This window comes from Pezoporus wallicus, unplaced genomic scaffold (genome assembly GCF_028554395.1).
Source record: "Pezoporus wallicus isolate ANWC-B61680 ecotype Strahan unplaced genomic scaffold, APGP_CSIRO_Pwel_v1 contig_2025, whole genome shotgun sequence".
Lineage (NCBI taxonomy): Eukaryota > Metazoa > Chordata > Aves > Psittaciformes > Psittacidae > Pezoporus > Pezoporus wallicus.
This window is the reverse complement of record NW_026640253.1, coordinates 752,660-770,997: the sequence shown is the minus strand read 5'-3', so window position 1 is coordinate 770,997 and position 18,338 is coordinate 752,660. Positions and strand designations below refer to the sequence as shown.

The window sequence follows — 18,338 nt, the reverse complement described above, 5'->3', positions numbered from 1 at the left end:
TTGGGGTGGCATCTTAACAGGACTTGCATTCATGTGCCAGCACAAACCACTTCAGGAATAAATTACATCTTTCTGGGTGCCCTTAAATTAAATACGATTTCGATAGGGGTACCTTTTTCCCAAGTATATTTGCTGCTTTCTGTTTCTGAATTATTTAGTTGTCTCTCAGAATTATATAAATAATCATCCCTAACCTGGCAATTTCAATTTTGATATCTATTACATATATGTCAAGCTGCAAAACCACAGCAGAGTAGAATTTAAGATACCAACATTAGAAGTTGCACATGCTAGGCATGACTTTCAGTGTCTATTTAGCAGATTCAATATCATTCACAGGTGTATGTGTGTGGGAGGTTTAGTGTATGTTAAATAAAGGGGATACAGTTAAGCTAAGCATGGCATGGCATTTTTCCAGCTGCTGGAAAAAACACACTTTCCAAGGGAAAAAAAAAGACTTTTATCTCAGATATGCTTTAGAGAACAATATATGTCTGACATGAGAATTTGACAGTTTTTATGTTTCCAAAATGAATTGTAATTTAGGGTGTATTTCAAGTTTTCTTTAATTTTTGTGGTTTTTTTTTTACCCTTGGAAAATTTTATCTCAATTTTCTGTAAACTTGTTTTTTTTATATAGATCTAATGTTTATTGCCATCTCTGAGCATCACTTCTGGGAAACTTGTGAATGGCTAGGAGGAGCATGTCCTCAGCAGGGCAGTTCTTTTATTATAATTTTTGTTTTGTCTTTTAATTTCTCAGCTAAGATTTGACAGAATGTAATGGGAATTTTGGAGGGGAGGTGTCTTTGCTTTGGAATTGGTTTTGAAAAGATACAGTGAATCTGAAAACTAAAATGTAAATAATGGAGAGACTATATTGGGTATAAGCATGTTACTTTGAAAAGCACTACTAGATACATCCTTTTAATACCTTGAGCCGTCTGAGTGATGCATCTCTAAACTGTATGCAAGTACTTGTCAGAAATTCTCCCCTCACACTCTCTCTCTCCATATAATCTTGTTTTATTTTGTTTTTTAATTTAATCTGTGAGGTACTGGAATGGGTTGCCCAAGGAAGTTGTGAATGCGTGATCCCTGATGGTGTTCAAGGCCAGGTTGGACAGAGCCTTGGGTGACAGGGTTTAGTGGGAGGTGTCCCTGCCCGTGGCAGGGGTGTTGGAAATAGATGATCTTAAGGTCCTTTCCAACCCTAACTATTCTACGATTCTATGATTAAGCTACTACAGACTAACTCCCACTGTTAATGAAGGCACATTTTTCATTAAACTGGAGGGTAAGCTACAAATGTTCCTCTTCTGAAATAATCAAGGAGTTAATGGAACTATTTGAAGCTGCACTTCATTAGTATAGGAATTACTTGAGTTAATTTATTCTTAACTGATGAGCAAGGACAGTTTGATGCCATCTTGCAGTACTGTGTAGTTGCAGAAATCATCTAGTAGTTGAACCCTTGCAGATTAATTTCTGTGAAAATAATAAAGCGAGAAGCGCCGTTTCTGCATCACTGTCACATGAAAGGAAGCCCCCAACTAGTTACCTCACCTTTAAAAGGAGAATGGCAATATGGCCAGCCTTGTCCACGGGTCAATGATTTTAATGTCATGTGTTAACACAGTCGTGTAGCATAATCAAATGTCTACACGTATCTGTATTTTTAGGCTACAAGTGACCTGGAAAACTATGATAAGACCCGCCATGACGAGTTTAAGAAATACGAAATGATGAAAGAACATGAGAGGAGAGAGTATTTAAAAACACTCGATGAAGAAAAGAGGCAGCGAGAAGAATCCAAGTTTGAGGAGATGAAGAAAAAACATGGAGATCACCCTAAAGTTCACCATCCTGTAAGGCCACAGTGTATTCTTACACGATTGGGTGGAAACTTTTCTTTCCAGAGGGAAAAAGATAAAAAGAGCATTTGCCTCTTCTCACTGACATGGGAGCAAAGTGTGGGAACAATGCTGACAGCATTACAAACCTCCCCATTTTTCTGACAGTTATTCTATTTGCTGACAGAATTATTATTTACAAAGAAGCAAGATCTCATGAGGAAGAAGCCAGATTGGTACCTAAAACTGTAGGGCTCCCTTCATGTATTCCTGGCCTGCCAGGAACTGTATCACAGTACCATTTCCTCTAGGGAAGGCAAATACATTTCCTTCAGCTCTTACTCTACATGAGGCTGTGTGGCTATAACTGATTATTATAGGTGTTCCTTTCCACAGAATATGCATTTCCTCGACACTCCCTGTTTTCCTGGCCTTTCTGTCTACTGAAAGTATTAGACCTGACCAGAAGGGAATTAAGGAAAATTCTAGTGATTCTGTTTGCAACTAATCAGAAAATAAAGACTTTCAAAGAAACTGTAATTCAGAGGTAATGCAGAAAAATTACACTTAATCACCTTTTGAATAGTTTTTATTTGTAACCAATATCTAGGGAAGCAAAGATCAGCTGAAAGAGGTGTGGGAAGAAGCAGATGGGCTGGATCCTAATGAATTTGACCCAAAAACATTTTTCAAATTACACGGTAAGAAGTTTAGCTTAATGAATGAGTGAAGTGACTTTCTTTTACTTTTGCTCAGGGCAAACTTGTTTTATGCTAGGGTGAAGTCTTATACCTTGAGCAATTTGAATGAATCGGAGGAGTACAGAGGAGAAAATAATTATGTTATTGTTTCTAAATCTAATGCAACGTTTTAAATGGGGTTTAAAAGTTGAAAACAGGGTTTTGTTTAAGTACACATAAAATCATACATCCAATGCAGGAATGATTCCTCATGGAAATATGAGAAGTTAGAGGGCTGTCCATATCTATAACTGCTTACAGACTATGCACTAGGAGTAAATAGGGGCGTGGAAAGCTGGCAACCCCACTTTCTCATCATGCCTGAAGATAAGTCCCAGACTCCACTTATCTTTGGAATAGTCACAGAAGTGCCAAACCTCTTCAGAGGCAAGATTCCCTTAATAAAACAAAATCCAAAATGCACCACAGTCCTGCTTCTATATTTCTGAGCAGCTATAAACAATAAAATAGTAGCAGAGATGAGGATGCATCTCAGTGGGCATTTTGCTTTTAATGTGATTATATACATGTGTAACCTTATATTCAGACATTGTTAAAGGCTAAAGTATCCTGCCTGGCACTGGGCTGTGAAGAGCTGAATAGTACAGAGAATTTGACTAATCCCAAAAATGATAATTTAACAGAAGTGTTTTAGCTTGAGTCTGAACTTTTATCTTGGTTTATACAATATATAAATATGTATTATACTTATTGAACCTTATTTCTTCTTTCTGGTAAAAGATCTTGAAAGATACTGTTCTGAAAATTTTTGGTACCTTTTTTGTGCTAATTTTACCAAAACAGAAATAGCTGAAATAGCCTTTTGCCTTGGAGCTTAGTACATGTAAAACTTTGAAGCAATTAACAATATTGCATAATAACACTCATTTGAAGTAGTCATTCTCTTTCCATTTTAGAGGTAGTATAACAATATTCAGAGTAGAATGTCGGATAAAAGGTGCATTAATTATCAAGTATTTTCCTCTCTGCATTTGTCGTGAAAAATCATTCTACAGTGATCTCTTCTCAAACACATAGATTTTCACATAATTCTTTATTTGGAAAGTCATGCTGTTGGTTAACAAATTTTTCCTACAGATTTTCTTTTTGCTCCTGAATATGTTTACAAACTTAGTTGTTAAATTGCCACAACTTGTCCTCAGCAATATTTTTTGGCAATTACAGTCTGTGGAGTTCTGTTGTGACCTATTTCAGTTTGCTAATCTAAGTAGGGAGATGGCTCTAGACTTGTCCAGACAGCCAAAAATGGCAATAGAGTTCAGCCAGTGCCTGATGAAACCTAAACAAAAAACAACCTATATAATCAGCATCTTGTTAAATGAGGTTTTAATCCACATGAGATATGTATGCTGATACTTAACTCATGGAGATCTACTACGCATACTACTTTCTGTAGATACTCAACTTGTATTTTCAACACTTTGTTTTCTAGATGTCAATAACGATGGCTTCCTGGATGAGCAAGAATTAGAAGCTCTGTTTACTAAAGAGGTAAGAAGTTCAGAAACAACTTGTTTCAATAAATGGTAGGAGGAATGTCTGTATTTTTTCCAAGTGTATTTGGGGGCTTGGTACTACAAATTACAGTATTCATGCCAAGTTTTGTGCATCCTTAATGTTTCTGCAAAAGTGTAAAAATGTATCAGCAGGGAAAATAAAGTATTTGAAGCATAGGGCTCAGACATCAAATATCTAGTGCTCATGTATTTCTCTGCCACAGGATTGTCTGAGACTTTATAATTAATCTGCAGGATAGCTATTTCTGTATAAATTGCAGTGCAGAGAGCTGCGCTCAGGCTCTGGCTAGATGCAGCCTGGTAGAGGTTTTGAGGCTGGGTAGCTGTGCTCATTCAGTGCTTATCAACAAGTCATAAGGCTTGATGAGAGAAAAAGGATCACGCTCATGTGATCATGGCTCAAAGGCAGCACCATGTGGAACTGGCTGCAGAAATTTCACATATTCTGTATCTAGGTAGTTTGAAGCACATCTGATGAAGTGGACAGGCTCTTAGATTGTTTCAGCATTATCTTTTTGGTGTGTGAAAATACAAATATTACTTTGCTTCCCAGAGGAAAATGAGAGTGAAGTACTGAAATTTCTAGTGATGGGAATTGCAGAATCAGTGACGAAACAAAAGGCCTTGGTCTTAATTTTTCCATAAGTTCTATTTCAGTATACCAGGAAAAAAAACCTGAACTTCCCATTCAGAGATCTGGTACTATGGCTGTCAATACCTACTCTTACAATTTTTTCTAGATTTTATGAGCCAGGGAGGAAATGTGCTATACATAATATAGGAACTTTTAACTTATAAATTCAAGTGACTGTAAATTTTTAAAAAAATTAAATTTGCAAATACAGATTTTTAACAGTACCTTGCCATTATCCCTTGTAATTCCATGAAGATTTATGGCAGTCATTTCTGACAGATGTGTCTAACCATTTTGCAGCTTTGTCGTTTAAAAACAAATATTCTGGGACCTTTTAAATTACCTATGGATAAGCAAGCAAAGCTAAATGACTAAGAAAGCCAAGTAGAAGCAAATAAGCATGAACTCCCTAGAAAGACATTGTGCAAGAAAAGAAGTGGACCATTAAACTAAGCACTCAGTTTGTCTTCTGATGTCCTGAATGCTTACAGGGTCAGCTGTATGCTCTGGTAAAAAAGCTACTCATCCCTCTTCCAGAAACCATGTGAAAATTCTGCCTACTTTGAGTTAAATATTGGATCAGACTGGTCAATTTTACTGTAACTTCCACAGCACTGGATTACAACTGAACTTTCAACAGACCATATGAATTAACTGAAAACTTTATGCTTGGCAATGAAAGGCTTACTTGTTGCTTGAATGCTATGCTAAAATACACTCTCACTCTATTGGAAAAATGGTGAACTAATGTTTTTAGCAACTTCTCATGCTACTGTTCCAAATACACTCTTTCATTTGAATGAGCAGCCCATTCCCCAAATTAACATTTGCTAATTCTGAATTTCAGCTAGAAAAAGTTTATGATCCCAAAAATGAAGAGGATGACATGGTTGAAATGGAAGAAGAAAGGCTGAGAATGAGAGAACATGTAATGAATGAGGTGGGGACTGATATTCAGTAGAGCTGCTAATTTCCTTCTGTGTTCAAGAAATACAGACCTCCTAACACAAAGGGCTGTCCAAGTACAGCAGAAAGGGATAATCCTGTCACACTGAATGCTGTTTCTGCTGTGATTCACATAAAGTTACAATACTCAAGCGCTGTCCCCATATTCTGATGTTTCTATTTAAGAAGTTCCAGAGAAGAAATGGTGCTGTAGCCTCCATCTTTTGCAGAGGCTGAGATTCAGTGGAAATTCCCTATGAATTTTGTGTCAAACAGGGAAAATGGTAAATGTGCTTTTGACTTGGCAAACGTGTAAGATTTATGTTTGAGGTGAGAGAGTAGTGTCTTCTTGTCTCACCTTTGTCCCTTCCTAAGTCTCACAGCTCAAGGTATCACCTATGACAGTGTATAGTTCTGGCAGGTTTTCACCTTGGGAGACAGAGGAAAGGAGAGAGGGTATTTTGAACCACTGTGTTTTTCATTCACATCTTTTCTGTATTCAACTATATTCCATAACCTTGAGCAACATAGCAAGCCTGGTCTTCTGTTAGTCATAAAAGGAAGCATTTCCTCCCTTACCCTTAAAGGATTTTGACACAATTCAGTTGGGTTTTTTTCATGTTTCAAAACCACCCATCCAAATGTGGAGGTTACTCTGACTCAAGAGTTACATAATTATTACCAGAAAGCTACAACACATTTTAATCAAAAAAATCAAGCATTCCACTATTAGCACTGGGGCTGTGACCACAAATAATGTTTCCAATAAAGCCAATGGATTTGGAAGTAAAATATGAGGATTTACTTTTTATCTCCTATATTGTTAAGTTATATAACCTTTTGAGAGAAGTTGTCAGAAGTGGCAGGCACTCCCTTAAAAATGAGATAGTTTAAAAGTATAACGGTCATATTTTAAGATATTGGCATGATGAAATTAAACATTAGCTCCACCAAAACCCATCCTTTACCTTGAGTTTAATTTTTTGTTTTAAATAGGTTGATATTAACAAGGACCGGCTAGTGACTTTAGAAGAGTTCCTGCGAGCTACAGAGAAAAAAGAATTTTTGGAGCCAGATAGCTGGGAGGTAATGTGTTCCTAGTGCAGCATATGGTACTACATCACTCTAACCAGGAAACCAAATGGCATGTCTCTGACCTTTGCTTTTTTCAGTTCTGTTTTGGTATGTGTGTGGTTAAGCATCTTAGCTAAATGCAGTGTACAAATGTAACAGAGTAATGTAATGCAGATGTACTCTTTATGGTGCACACACAAACAGAAAAGGCCTTGCGCCACCCTGTGGACTCTAGAAGAGCCTTTCCCTCATTTCAAACAGAAAATGAACAGTTACGAATCATGAGCGAGGATGAGAGCTCAGCTGGAAGCAAGAGGAATTTTTTCTCCTACCTCTAAATCTGTAGTAGAATTTTTATGAGAAAATAGCTGACAAATGGCTATTTTGCTGTTTCTTAAAGTGAGTGTACTAACCCTTTACGGTGTCATGCCTGAGTATTTACATGAAAATTCTGACGGTTGTTTAGTGAACTGTTCAATTCATCTAATAAGTTCAGTGGGAAGATAATAAAAATATATAAACATTCTGGCTAAATACATTTGTATGTATTTTGTTGCAGACACTAGATCAGCAGCAGCTCTTCACTGAGGATGAGCTGAAGGAATTTGAAAGTCATATTTCTCAGCAGGAAGATGAACTTAGAAAGAAGGCTGAAGATCTTCAGAAGCAGAAGGAAGAGCTACAGAGGCAGCATGACCAGCTTCAGGCTCAGAAACAAGAGTTTCAGCAGGTACTTATGAGAACAGAAATTTTTTTCCTATTCTGTATCCTCATATGTGTAACAGCTCATTACAGTCCCCAGCTGTGAAGTGTTCTTTACCTTGATTTCTCATATGAGTCCCAGCTGAATTCTAAACTAATGGTAGTAAAACATAATATTGTATTCAGGATTATAGCAAACAATGTGAGTATCTCAACTCGGTAGTATACCTATTAATGAAGACTTTATATAATGACTGCAAACTTTAATTGTATTCATTTATGTTGCATCAGAGAAAGTTTACAGATTGAAGTTTTTCAAATATCATATTTTATGTTTCATCAGGTTGTAAAACAGATGGAACAAAAGAAACTACAGCAGGGAAGTCCTCCCGCAGGACCAGCTGGAGAACTGAAATTCCAACCCCGTATGTAGCTTTTTGTGCAAACTTAAAAATAAGACCTCCAATGTAAAAGTCATTAAAATTCTATTTTCCACTGGAACTGTTAATGTGGTTTTAATGATCTCTGTAGATAGGTTCACTAAACTGTCTTTAAGGCAATTATGGAACTCTTATAAAATGTTTCTGAAATCTTAGTGCTTTGAAGTCCATAATAAAAAAAATCATAGTTCTAACTCAAGTCATCAAATGGGCACAGGATTGTGTTGTACCTATCAGTCTAAAAATACTGCTATCTGGCATATCTAGGATTTCTGAGCATCCAGAGAAGAATGCAGATATAAAATGACCAGGTCCAGTAATGCAGCCATAGAATATCAGACAGTCTCAGACTGCAGAACAAATCAAAACCTTTAAATGCTTTCAGATCTGTCCTCAATGACAAATTTACCAGCAGTTGTGCACAGCATGACATGACAATTTAGTTTTAGGTCGTATGAATGACCAATGGCTTCAACACCCTCAGAAAACAGTGTCATAATAAGTCATTGCATTTGCTCGCTGGTGGCAACGAAATGGTGAGGTATATATTAGCATTTAACTATAACACATGGTCCATGGGGATATTTTTGTGCTTTAAAGGAGGTCTGCTCATCTATACATCCTAACTTAGATTTTCCTCCACCTCTAAAAGCATTGAAACTAATATTGTTTTATTGGCTTCCACGTTCATGTGCTAACATTATCAATACAGCTCAAGAACTTGACATTCATCTTGAATGTAAAACTTCAGACTATATCCAGGCAGCCTTTTGAAGCTTTTAACTGTTTCTGCGTGGCCAACAGTGGGATTTCAAACCTTAAATACTACATTAAGGGATTACAGCTTGCTTTGTGGAGTACTCTGAAATTCTATCCCAAAGCCATTCAGTTCTGTGAAGAGAAACAATGAAATTTCAGTACCAATTTAATTTTGCCTCTCATTTGTTTCAAGACTGCCTGTGGATAATTTCATTTTATGATCCTTAGTTCTGAGATTCTCACTTCCCCTCACCTTCAGTAAAAACAGTGTTACAGCAGATGCCCTGGGAGTTGGACTAATGATACACCTTTTGATACCAGCAATATGTAGCTGACATTGTTCTTAACACATATTTTATGTAAAACCTTTCTGCAAAGCCATATAATCAGGTGTCTTAAGAACTACCCACTACTTATTCATTGAGTTAAGGAGATCCAAGTAGACAATATTTCTAATCTGTAGGCTACTGGAGATACTAATGGTAATTTAAGGAAAGAAGAAAAACACTAAAATGCAGCTGCAAGTTATAAAATCTTCAGCAAACTATGAAAATCAGTATTATTCAAACTTAGGCAAAGGGAGAATGTTATAAATATTGTTGATGCAGTCAGGAGTAAAATAGAGGAGCAAGTTTTTAATTTGTTTTTCTAAGCTTCCCATATTGAAATTAAAATTTTTGTAAGCATTTAATATATTTCAGAAAGAACAATCTTCGAAGAACCAATGTGTTATGTAAGGAAAAATATTACACAGAAAACAGAAACAACTAGCAATCTAAGAGGAAACACTGAATATTATAATAATGCAGTCTATTGGGTAATCTCGATCTGATTTCATTGTTAGGCCCATACAGAATTTTTGATTCCACTTACAAAACAAGAAATTTGATTGTCCCTGCACTAGAAACTTTCCTTTAGAGACTTTCCATGATTGGGCCAGTTTAATAATTGAAAGTTACAGATTGTTTTATTCTTGTTTTACAGCTGGGGAACACAAAGTTGAAGATGCACCAAAACATCCTGCAGAAGGTGATCAGCCTTTACCACCAGGACATGTCTGGGAACCAGCTGCTAGAACTGATCAAGTTCACCCTTAACCACTTGTGCCTCAACTTTATAGCATCTTTATTATTTGGGGGTCTTGGCGGGGGGTGGGCAGGAAATCAGAGTGAAATGTGAACTCTCCACTTTCTTCCCCAGAAGAATCATTGTAAAATCATTTGGAACATTAGAAATGAACTATCAGTCAGACTTGAATCATAAATTAAACTATTTTTTCTCCAGTGCATCAGTGAGAAAAACAACAAGGGGATCATTAGAAGCTATAGTGGAGGAGGGAATTAAGAAAACTATTAATACTAAAGATTTTTATGGCCAGAGCTGTTGAACTGTCCTCTTCCTCTTGGAAAAGCAGAGGTGATGTCTGCCATTCTGTGTTTAGGCATGAATTGCAATCTTTTCAGAGAGCAGGCAGGGAACTGACCTGAATGTCAAATTAGGTCTAGTTTTATGTAGAAACTTTCCAGAAATGCTGAGAAGCAAAATATGGTTTTAATGATCTTAATAAGCAAAATATACCATAGATAAAGGCCTACCATTTCCAGCACTACCAAACTCTTTCTTCTTTGAGACCAAATAAAAAAATCAAACTGCTAATCTTTAATCAGAATAGATTTGCACTTTTGAAAAATCTAAACACAGCAAAGAACTATGTGGAACAGTGAATATTTTTCATGTTTACAGAAGCCTAAGAATTTCACTGTAAGCCTTCAAAAGGAATACTACTAATGTATTGATCTAAACCATCCTCCTTGCTGAGATTAATTCTATGTAGCTGTTGAATACTCAGCTGGCTCTTGGGACAATACTTTCATCCCTGTTTCTTTCATCAGGTGCCAGCTGATCTCAAAATTTTGCATGTTATTAAGTAAGCATTTTAGGTCGATGGAAATGTTATACAAAACAGAACAAGACTCGATGTCTTTTTCTGTACAGATTATCCTACCTCCTATGATAATAGCAGGTTTTTCAAAATGCACCATGTGCTTCAGAAGGCTTTTCTCTTTAACTTTAACTTAAGAGGCTCACTATTAACTCTCATTAGTTCTTCAGCAGTTGGTGTAAGTTTATGAAGTGTCCTAAAACAGGGGTGCTACTTGATTGTATTATTTTGGTATTAAAACAGGCTAGGTCCCTAATATTATAAGCCAATATTTTACAAGAATAAGTTGATTTTCCTGTGAGTTTTACTAGAATGTTGAAAAGTTGTGTGATTGTCCCTGCTTGTCATCTATTTCAGACTGAAAGTATCCTAAAGTGTTAAACCCTGTTTGGGTTTTTTTTTATTTGCTTAGGGGTTTGTGTGTTGGTTTGTTGTTTGGGTATTGGTTTGGGTTCTTTTTTGGTTGGTTGGTTGCGTTTTGTTTGGTTGGTTTGGTCTGGTTTTGTTTGCATTTTTTGGTTTGTTTATTTTTAAACACAGTTTGTGCTGACTGTAGAATGCTGGCTTTGAACTGATACAAACACACCTTGGCAAGCATTCTTTGTGTTTTCTTCCCCTTCTGTGGCTAACTGCTGACAGTGTTATTAAAGGAGATCATTTGGGTTTTGAGCAAAGAAACGGGGGCAAGCCTCTGTTATAGAAAGATATTCCTTTCTGAATAAGACATGAATATTTCAAGCAAACTTAAAAAAGAGAGGTGGCAGTTACATTTTCTGTTGACATTTGGGAGGTTTCTCACTCTGAAGAGCTTTCATTGATAGAAGCTAGGCACATTCCTTCCATGTTTAAGGCTTTTTTTTATCAGGCCTAGGCATATTCTTATTCTCCAGGCAGTATAACAGAACTCACTCCCGGAACACACTGGATTTCCTCATCTGTTTCATCTTGTTAGTTGTCATGTCATATTTCCTTCATCTATACTACTCAAATAATTGGAATTATTTTACTTTTTTTTTTGTTCTCTACACAAGAGGTTAAGAATTTATAGTTTCAAAACCCAGTGTCTCCACTGTTTGTCATTTCCATGTAACACCAGTTTGAAATGTCTTTGTCAGGAGACTGAAATACCTTTCAACAACTTCATCTGTTTCCTAAGAGGCCGAGACATAGCTATAGCTACACCCAGACTAACAGTTTCTCAGTGCACAGCTCTGGCTTTGGGATTGTAGCCTGATAATGGGTAACAGAGTGAGGAGGAAAACAAAAAGAGAAATTTGCCTAAATGTCGTGGAAAAGACAAGGGTAAAATTTTCTTGAGTTCTCCCCATCCCGCATGAAAGGTTAGAGAGGACGTAATACAGCCACAGATGTTTGCAGAGAACCAAGGACTGAAACCTTTGGTGTGAAGGCATTTCTATCATACAAATCATTCCTTTAGGCTACATCTGCCTCCTAAGGACAAATGTCATTATATGTAATGATGTGCTTTGTAATGTAATGCTCAAGCTTTGGTTCCAGTGCAACCTCTTATATTTTGCTGTTGGAGATGGGCATTATATCCCCCTTATCCCATTTAGTTTGAAACATTGAGAGCTTTGTAAAGAGCTGTTGTAACTTGGGTGCTGAACTCGGTTTCTTCTTGCCACGGTTTAGTGTCAGTGGTGACGCTGAGGAAGCCACTTGTGAGGAGCCAGAATTTTCACTTGTTTCATCATGAGTTAGAATTAGCAAAAGTTGCTCATTTTGCATTTCAGCTAGCCACTGAGGTGTGCTCAGTGTAAAACAGTGTTGCATCTTTCCTTCAGTTGCTGATACCTAAATGTTGTTCCCGTCTGTTAAATTAATTAGTAGGCTTGCAGTTTAGCAATATACTACAGACTTTATGTTCATTTTTTAGATGTGGGAACAGGCAGTTTTTTAAAGCTTAGAATTGGTGATGGGTTTATCTCTTAATAATCAGGGTTTAGTCAAACTGACAATTACTTGCGCTAAATCATGTGGAAGTCAGAGCCGCAGTCCTCAATAACAAGTTATGGAACTCTTACTGAACACATCTTAAGTCTGTTGCTTTTTGAAAAAACATTTATGTTTTTCAGATTAGAGCCCAAACTAGAACTTTGTGCTTGTCCACCTGATTACAAAAATCACCTATGTATGGGTACCTGTATCACATGGCTACTAAGATGGCAGGGACTGAATGGAAGCTCTTACAAAAGCTGGTTTGTCAGTTCTGGTCTGTTGACAGTGTTCACCCAATACTGTCTTCCTCTGTAGAGGAAAGGTATTCTTCAGGCCCAGGCTAAATGAGGTCTCCATCTGAGTGCAATAAAGTCACCAAACTATTTTTGTGGATCAATTCTGAAGCATGGTTTAAATAAGAGTTACCTCACTGTGAGGAACATCTGCCTTAGAGATTATGCAATGTGCTCAAGTCATGCTTACTCGTTAAATGTTTTGCAGATTTGTTGCTTTTTAAAGTGTTTGTTGTTTTCAATCCTGATTTGGTTCTCTCTTCCATAAAAGAGACTAGAAGTATTAGCCACTAATAGCATGTTTCTGCCATAGTACTGATTTCTCAGGAGCTTTTTACAGATGAAAAAAATAAAATTAAGCTTACAGCTAAGTGAGAAAGTAGAAAGCTATAATCATAGGTAGATAAAGGACTGGAATATCATGGGTACCATTGCTTTCACCTGTACTCTGCTTTTCATTTAGGAGGTGATTATGAGAAAACTGAATGTAACTTCACAGAGAGACCGGTTTCAAGGCAAAGATGTAGAGATTTGGTTTTGCATTTGGCTGGGATTTTGGTAGGAGGATGAAGGGGTAAGATTTGGTCAGTGTTGTACAAATTCGTATCCTCCAGTGGAATATATGTAAGGGAAAAAAAAAAAGTCCACTCTGTACTTTGTATAGATTAGTTTTTAACTGGATTAAACTGAAACTCAGCACAGTGACAGACGTCTATAGTTTTATTTTAACCTGGTGGGAAAAGAACTGGTTTAGACCTTGTCTGTATGCACAACTTTGTATTTCCACTCAGAGGCCCTTACTGTTTGCCCTCCACTTTTTGCTTTCTGGAAATATGTGAAAAGGAATTTATAAAAAGATCCAAGTATCTTGTGTTCTTCCCTGGCCCAGCTGCCTCACTGAAATAGCTATTCACTAATGAGGTACATGAATGCTCAGTTTTCTATATTCATAAAAATACAAAAGCAACTACTTAAAATGCTGCTGCAACAGCACTATAAGTCCTTGACAACACCACACACTTCCCTGTCTTGTTCAAGTTCAAAACAGAAATCCTAGAGAAGGTAAGCACCCACAGGTTTAGTAACAGGTTTATCTATAGCTTGCTTTCTCTTTGCTTGCAGATTTTCCCTGCAAGGCCAGGTGCCAGCCATTTCAGGATGTCAGAATGGCTGTGGCAATGTGACTCTTGGGGAGATTCACAGGACATGGTACCATGTCCAGCCACATTAGACTCTTCCATTTTGTAAATGTAACTTGATTAAAAAAAAAAAAAGCCACAACCTTGAGGTATGGTGGCATTTTGCGAAGCAGCAAGGCTCTAAGCTATGGATTGTCCTTTTGTAAGTTGTGCAAAAGTAGGTAGCAGGTGCCAGGAGATGTCCCTAAGGTTGGCCCCAGATGTACTCTCTTATTTACATCCTCAAATACCTGTTAGTTTCTGAAATGAAGAGGTAGTTGTACCGAGACAGTGAAATGAGAATCATCTGAAAACATAGCAACACTCCCTGTAGTTTAGTTACATTTCTAAAACTGAAATTTATTTTCTTTTACATAATGGGAAGTAGAGAACTATCTTGAGTCTCATTATTTATTTATGCATTCACAGATAGCCAGTATCAAAACCACCTACCCTAATGTTTTCTAATGCCTTAAAATCTATACTTGCCAGAATCATTTTGTATCTAACAATAACGCCACTTTTCTATTATTATACCATCCAGTATTATGCTAAATAATAGTTTGCATAGTTTCTTGTGTAGTAAAATACTGTATCGATGAAGGAAAGTAATTTTTTTTTTTTTTTTTTAGTTTTTCAGTTTCTAAACCTGGTGTATTTTTCAGTGACAAATGTAGGATGGGGCAGCACTACAAGGCTGACTTCTCCATTCTTTGCACCTTTTCCATCAGTTCAGGTGGCTGTTAGTCTGAATGACTCCACCGTGACTGCTGATTAGTCTCTGCTGCAAATGATTTGTATTTACTCAAATATGTTTCTTAACACATAATTGCTCACAGCTGGTATGTTCTAAGAAACTGCCTATAGAGCTGTTTCTGTTACAGAAGGTGGTGGTGCATACCCCTCATCTAATTTCACACCCTCTCCTACAAGTTTTTTGCTGTTAATACTACATTGAGAAGAGGACCTCAGTTTTTGGGCTCTCTATCACAGGTGACAGTGGAGAAAGTAGGATGGAGGAACAGGCAGCCCTCCATCTCCACCCTGCATCACACCACCTGCAACACTACTCTGTTGTATGAATACAGAGCCTATCTAGGGGGAGAGGATGGGCCATGGGGCACAGTCCTGTGCAAACTTCTGTGTATGGACATTTCCACAGTCACAACATGCTTCAGTAGCAAAGACTGAAGTAACAGAGCCCATGCCTATTCTACAGGCAGTGCAGACCTTGCCAATGCAGGTAGTACCATGGAGAAGTGATGCAACATTAGTTTTAACAGTGATTTTTCATGTAAGTTGCATACTGTTTCGTCACTAGAGGGAGTCTAACACAAGCATAACTGAGCACTTTTAAAGAGTAATAAAGAAGCAAAGCGGTGTCATGATAAAACAGGATGTCAAAAAATCGAATGATCCCTCAAGAGCCATGTTGCCATGTTTCAAGAGGGCTTTTTTCTGTCTTTTTTTTTTTTTTTCTTTTTTTCTCTGATTATGCTGTTTCCTTTTGGGAGAGACCCTGATAGTGCAAATGAGCACTAAACTAGTGATACATTTCCTGAACACAGACAACTCTGTACTGTGTTTGAACTCTGAGTACAGTATACCACAACTGGATAACAATATGAGAATCACATGGTATTAAAAATAACCAAGATACTGACCAGAAGACGATGCTGTTTATAATTACAGCTGGAAACCACAGCCCTCCTAGAGTAGGATCCTGCACATTAGTGAAATAAAAAAAAAGGCTATGCTGTGCTATTTCTGCCAAAAATACATCTGGAGAAAACAGAAGTATACAGATGCCAACTCATTGTCACTCCTGATACTGCTCAAGGAACAGCTTCTTTGGAGGTAATTGTTATTAATTATTTACAGCTCCCAAGTTGCATTTTAGTTGGCTCAGTCTTTGGATTAACAGCTGCCTGTCTTTTGGTTGGACTGATTGCTTTCCTGTACATCAAGCGCTATAAACCATATAAGTGATTTACAGTGTCTAAATTTCTATTTTGATTATATTACAATTTCTACATTGTACACTTTTTGAAAATTTCGTTCTAAGCTTAATAGGAGCTTCCTTATTGCTGTTGTGATCTTTAGCTAATACTTCCAAAAGCAACACTCACATGCTTTTGTTCCCTTGCTTAATATTGCTTAAAAGCAATATTTTCATTTGGTACTTTGGGGGCAACAGTCAGGCTGGGGATTGCTAAGCCATCTATGCTGTTATGTGGCACTGCAGACCTGCACTGGCTGGATTTGGGTTGGATCCTACCACTGTTTGACTGACTACATGGACCAGCCTCACTGAGGGGTGGGAATGACCAGTCAGCATCATATCAGTTTGGTCTCTACCATATTATACACGTTTAGTAGCTTATCTCGCCATCTAGACACATACTAAAAGTTTCAGGTGTACCTTGGGCTCCTCAGGACAAAGCAAAGGCTGCACCAGTGTTGAACCAAGTATGCACATAGTGTTCTTCTAAACTTATTTAAAAAAATAACCAACCAACAAATTGCAACATAGTAGTTATGAAATAGAAGAATAGTGCTGGGATTAGAGGCAATGCATTCGCATACTACCACAAAGGACTAACTGAAAAGATGCAGTTTGACTCAAAGTGACTAATACACATCATCCTGCTCCTGCCTGATGCACGTTTCAGAACTTCAAAGTGCTAACTCAGAACTGCTTGATAGAGGCAAGGGGAAGCAAGCTGCATGCCATCTCAAGCCCCTCCTGGCAGCATGCATATTACTGACTATATGCAGCTCATGCAGGAGAGAACAATTAGCGTCTGTTTCTTTTCATTGCTCTATTGAATTTAATGTGCATCTAGAAATAAATGTCCCTTTTCTCCTTACAGTTCCTCAAAAAAAAGCTTTCAAAGGAAGCATAAAAATGAAGCATTTGGAAGAAGTCGATTTGAATCACCACACTGTGGGCTTTCATTCCAAACTTAATACTAAACTTTTTATCTGAAGTATCCACAAGATAGGTACAAATTTTCTTCTGGAGTAAGGTGCAATGTAACACATAATGTAATGCTGCAAGACAAGAGAGGGCAACCTAAAGGACCTGGAGGATCTGAAAGCTTTTCAGTTTCGGGAGCACATAGAAAAGAACAGCACATTCATGGCTCCCCACACTGTTCATGTTTCTCCAGAGGTATGTAAGCATGACAGGGCAGAACTTCTCATTGAAATCATCTGCATTGAGGGTATAGTTTCATTTGTGAAAGACAGTAGCTGTCTGGATCTACAGTTGGTGTTAAAAGAGATAATTTTTCAAAGCAAGTGTCCATTTTAGTATTACCAAATTTTCATCTCACTGTTACAAGGATGGGTGTTTTTTTTTTTGTCTCCAAAGCTGTGACAGTCAGTGCTTTTAACCCTGACACTCTCACATGAATACAGTTATTCCTATACGCTCACACTTAATTGCTCTTGGTAATTCTATGCAGTTTCTCCAAACAGCTGTCTTAACTGCTACACTCAGTTCTCCAACAGCTGGTAATTTCCCTCAAAGGCCTTCAGGAACGATAAGGATGTAAAGCATTTCCCTAGATATTATTTAAGGTATCTGGAAACTGTTTCTCCAGACAAGGCACATTCTTTTCACAGAGGCAGCTTAGTCTTTCACATACTGTTGGTCATAGTCCCTGTATCTCTCTAACTGGGAAAGAAAATATCAATCAAATACATCTTTGTTTGTATTTTTTTTTTCAAAGGTATTTCACAGCTGCATAGGGTGCAACTGTGAAACCCATCCTTCCCCAACCCTTCTCTCTTTGCCTATGCTATGAGATTCTCTCTGCGGATCAGGTGCTCAGTACCTGGGGGATTGGGAAACCCGCAAGTCAGCATCTTGCAGTGCTATGCCATACCTTGATAAAATTTAAAGAAATTCAGAGGTTTGCTTTTTAGTCCTACCAACACTGGATGCAGTGCAATATTTACTGGACATGCCAACTGCTGTGGAGGTGCTCACTTTAACTTGCAGAGCCCATTCATTCTTTCCCCAAAGGAATCAAACACTTGAGGTATAAAGATGACGAGTAGCTCTCAGAAGGATCCTTCACAGACACTGAAGTTAAAAACAAAGGGTCTCTTGCTGATAAAGACAAAACTGTATCACAAAGAAAACCAAACTTCCCTGCTGATGTTACACGTTCAAAGAGTACTACAAAGAAATCCCATTCTATCCATTTACAAGGCGAATTTTTCATCCTGTGTTCTTTGGGCAATATGTTTACGTTTTCCTCTCTGGTACAC

The 18,338-nt window shown here is 37.5% G+C and overlaps 1 protein-coding gene across 2 annotated transcripts in view; it reads left to right on the top strand.

Moving 5' to 3' along the window:
• NUCB2 (nucleobindin 2) overlaps window positions 1-10,963 on the top strand; it is a 28,807-nt gene extending 17,844 nt beyond the window's left edge. The window contains exons 6-13 of one of the 2 annotated variants that reach the window (XM_057418187.1): window positions 1,683-1,868; window positions 2,464-2,554; window positions 4,047-4,105; window positions 5,613-5,705; window positions 6,707-6,796; window positions 7,344-7,514; window positions 7,830-7,911; window positions 9,670-10,963. In XM_057418187.1, the coding sequence (XP_057274170.1) occupies window positions 1,683-1,868; window positions 2,464-2,554; window positions 4,047-4,105; window positions 5,613-5,705; window positions 6,707-6,796; window positions 7,344-7,514; window positions 7,830-7,911; window positions 9,670-9,782 (885 nt within the window). In that variant the 3' untranslated portion in view covers window positions 9,783-10,963. Of the gene's footprint in view, window positions 1-1,682; window positions 1,869-2,463; window positions 2,555-4,046; window positions 4,106-5,612; window positions 5,706-6,706; window positions 6,797-7,343; window positions 7,515-7,829; window positions 7,920-9,669 lie in introns of those variants that run through there. The other variant, XM_057418189.1, reaches the window with a different exon arrangement.
• Window positions 10,964-18,338: the final 7,375 nt, after the last annotated feature.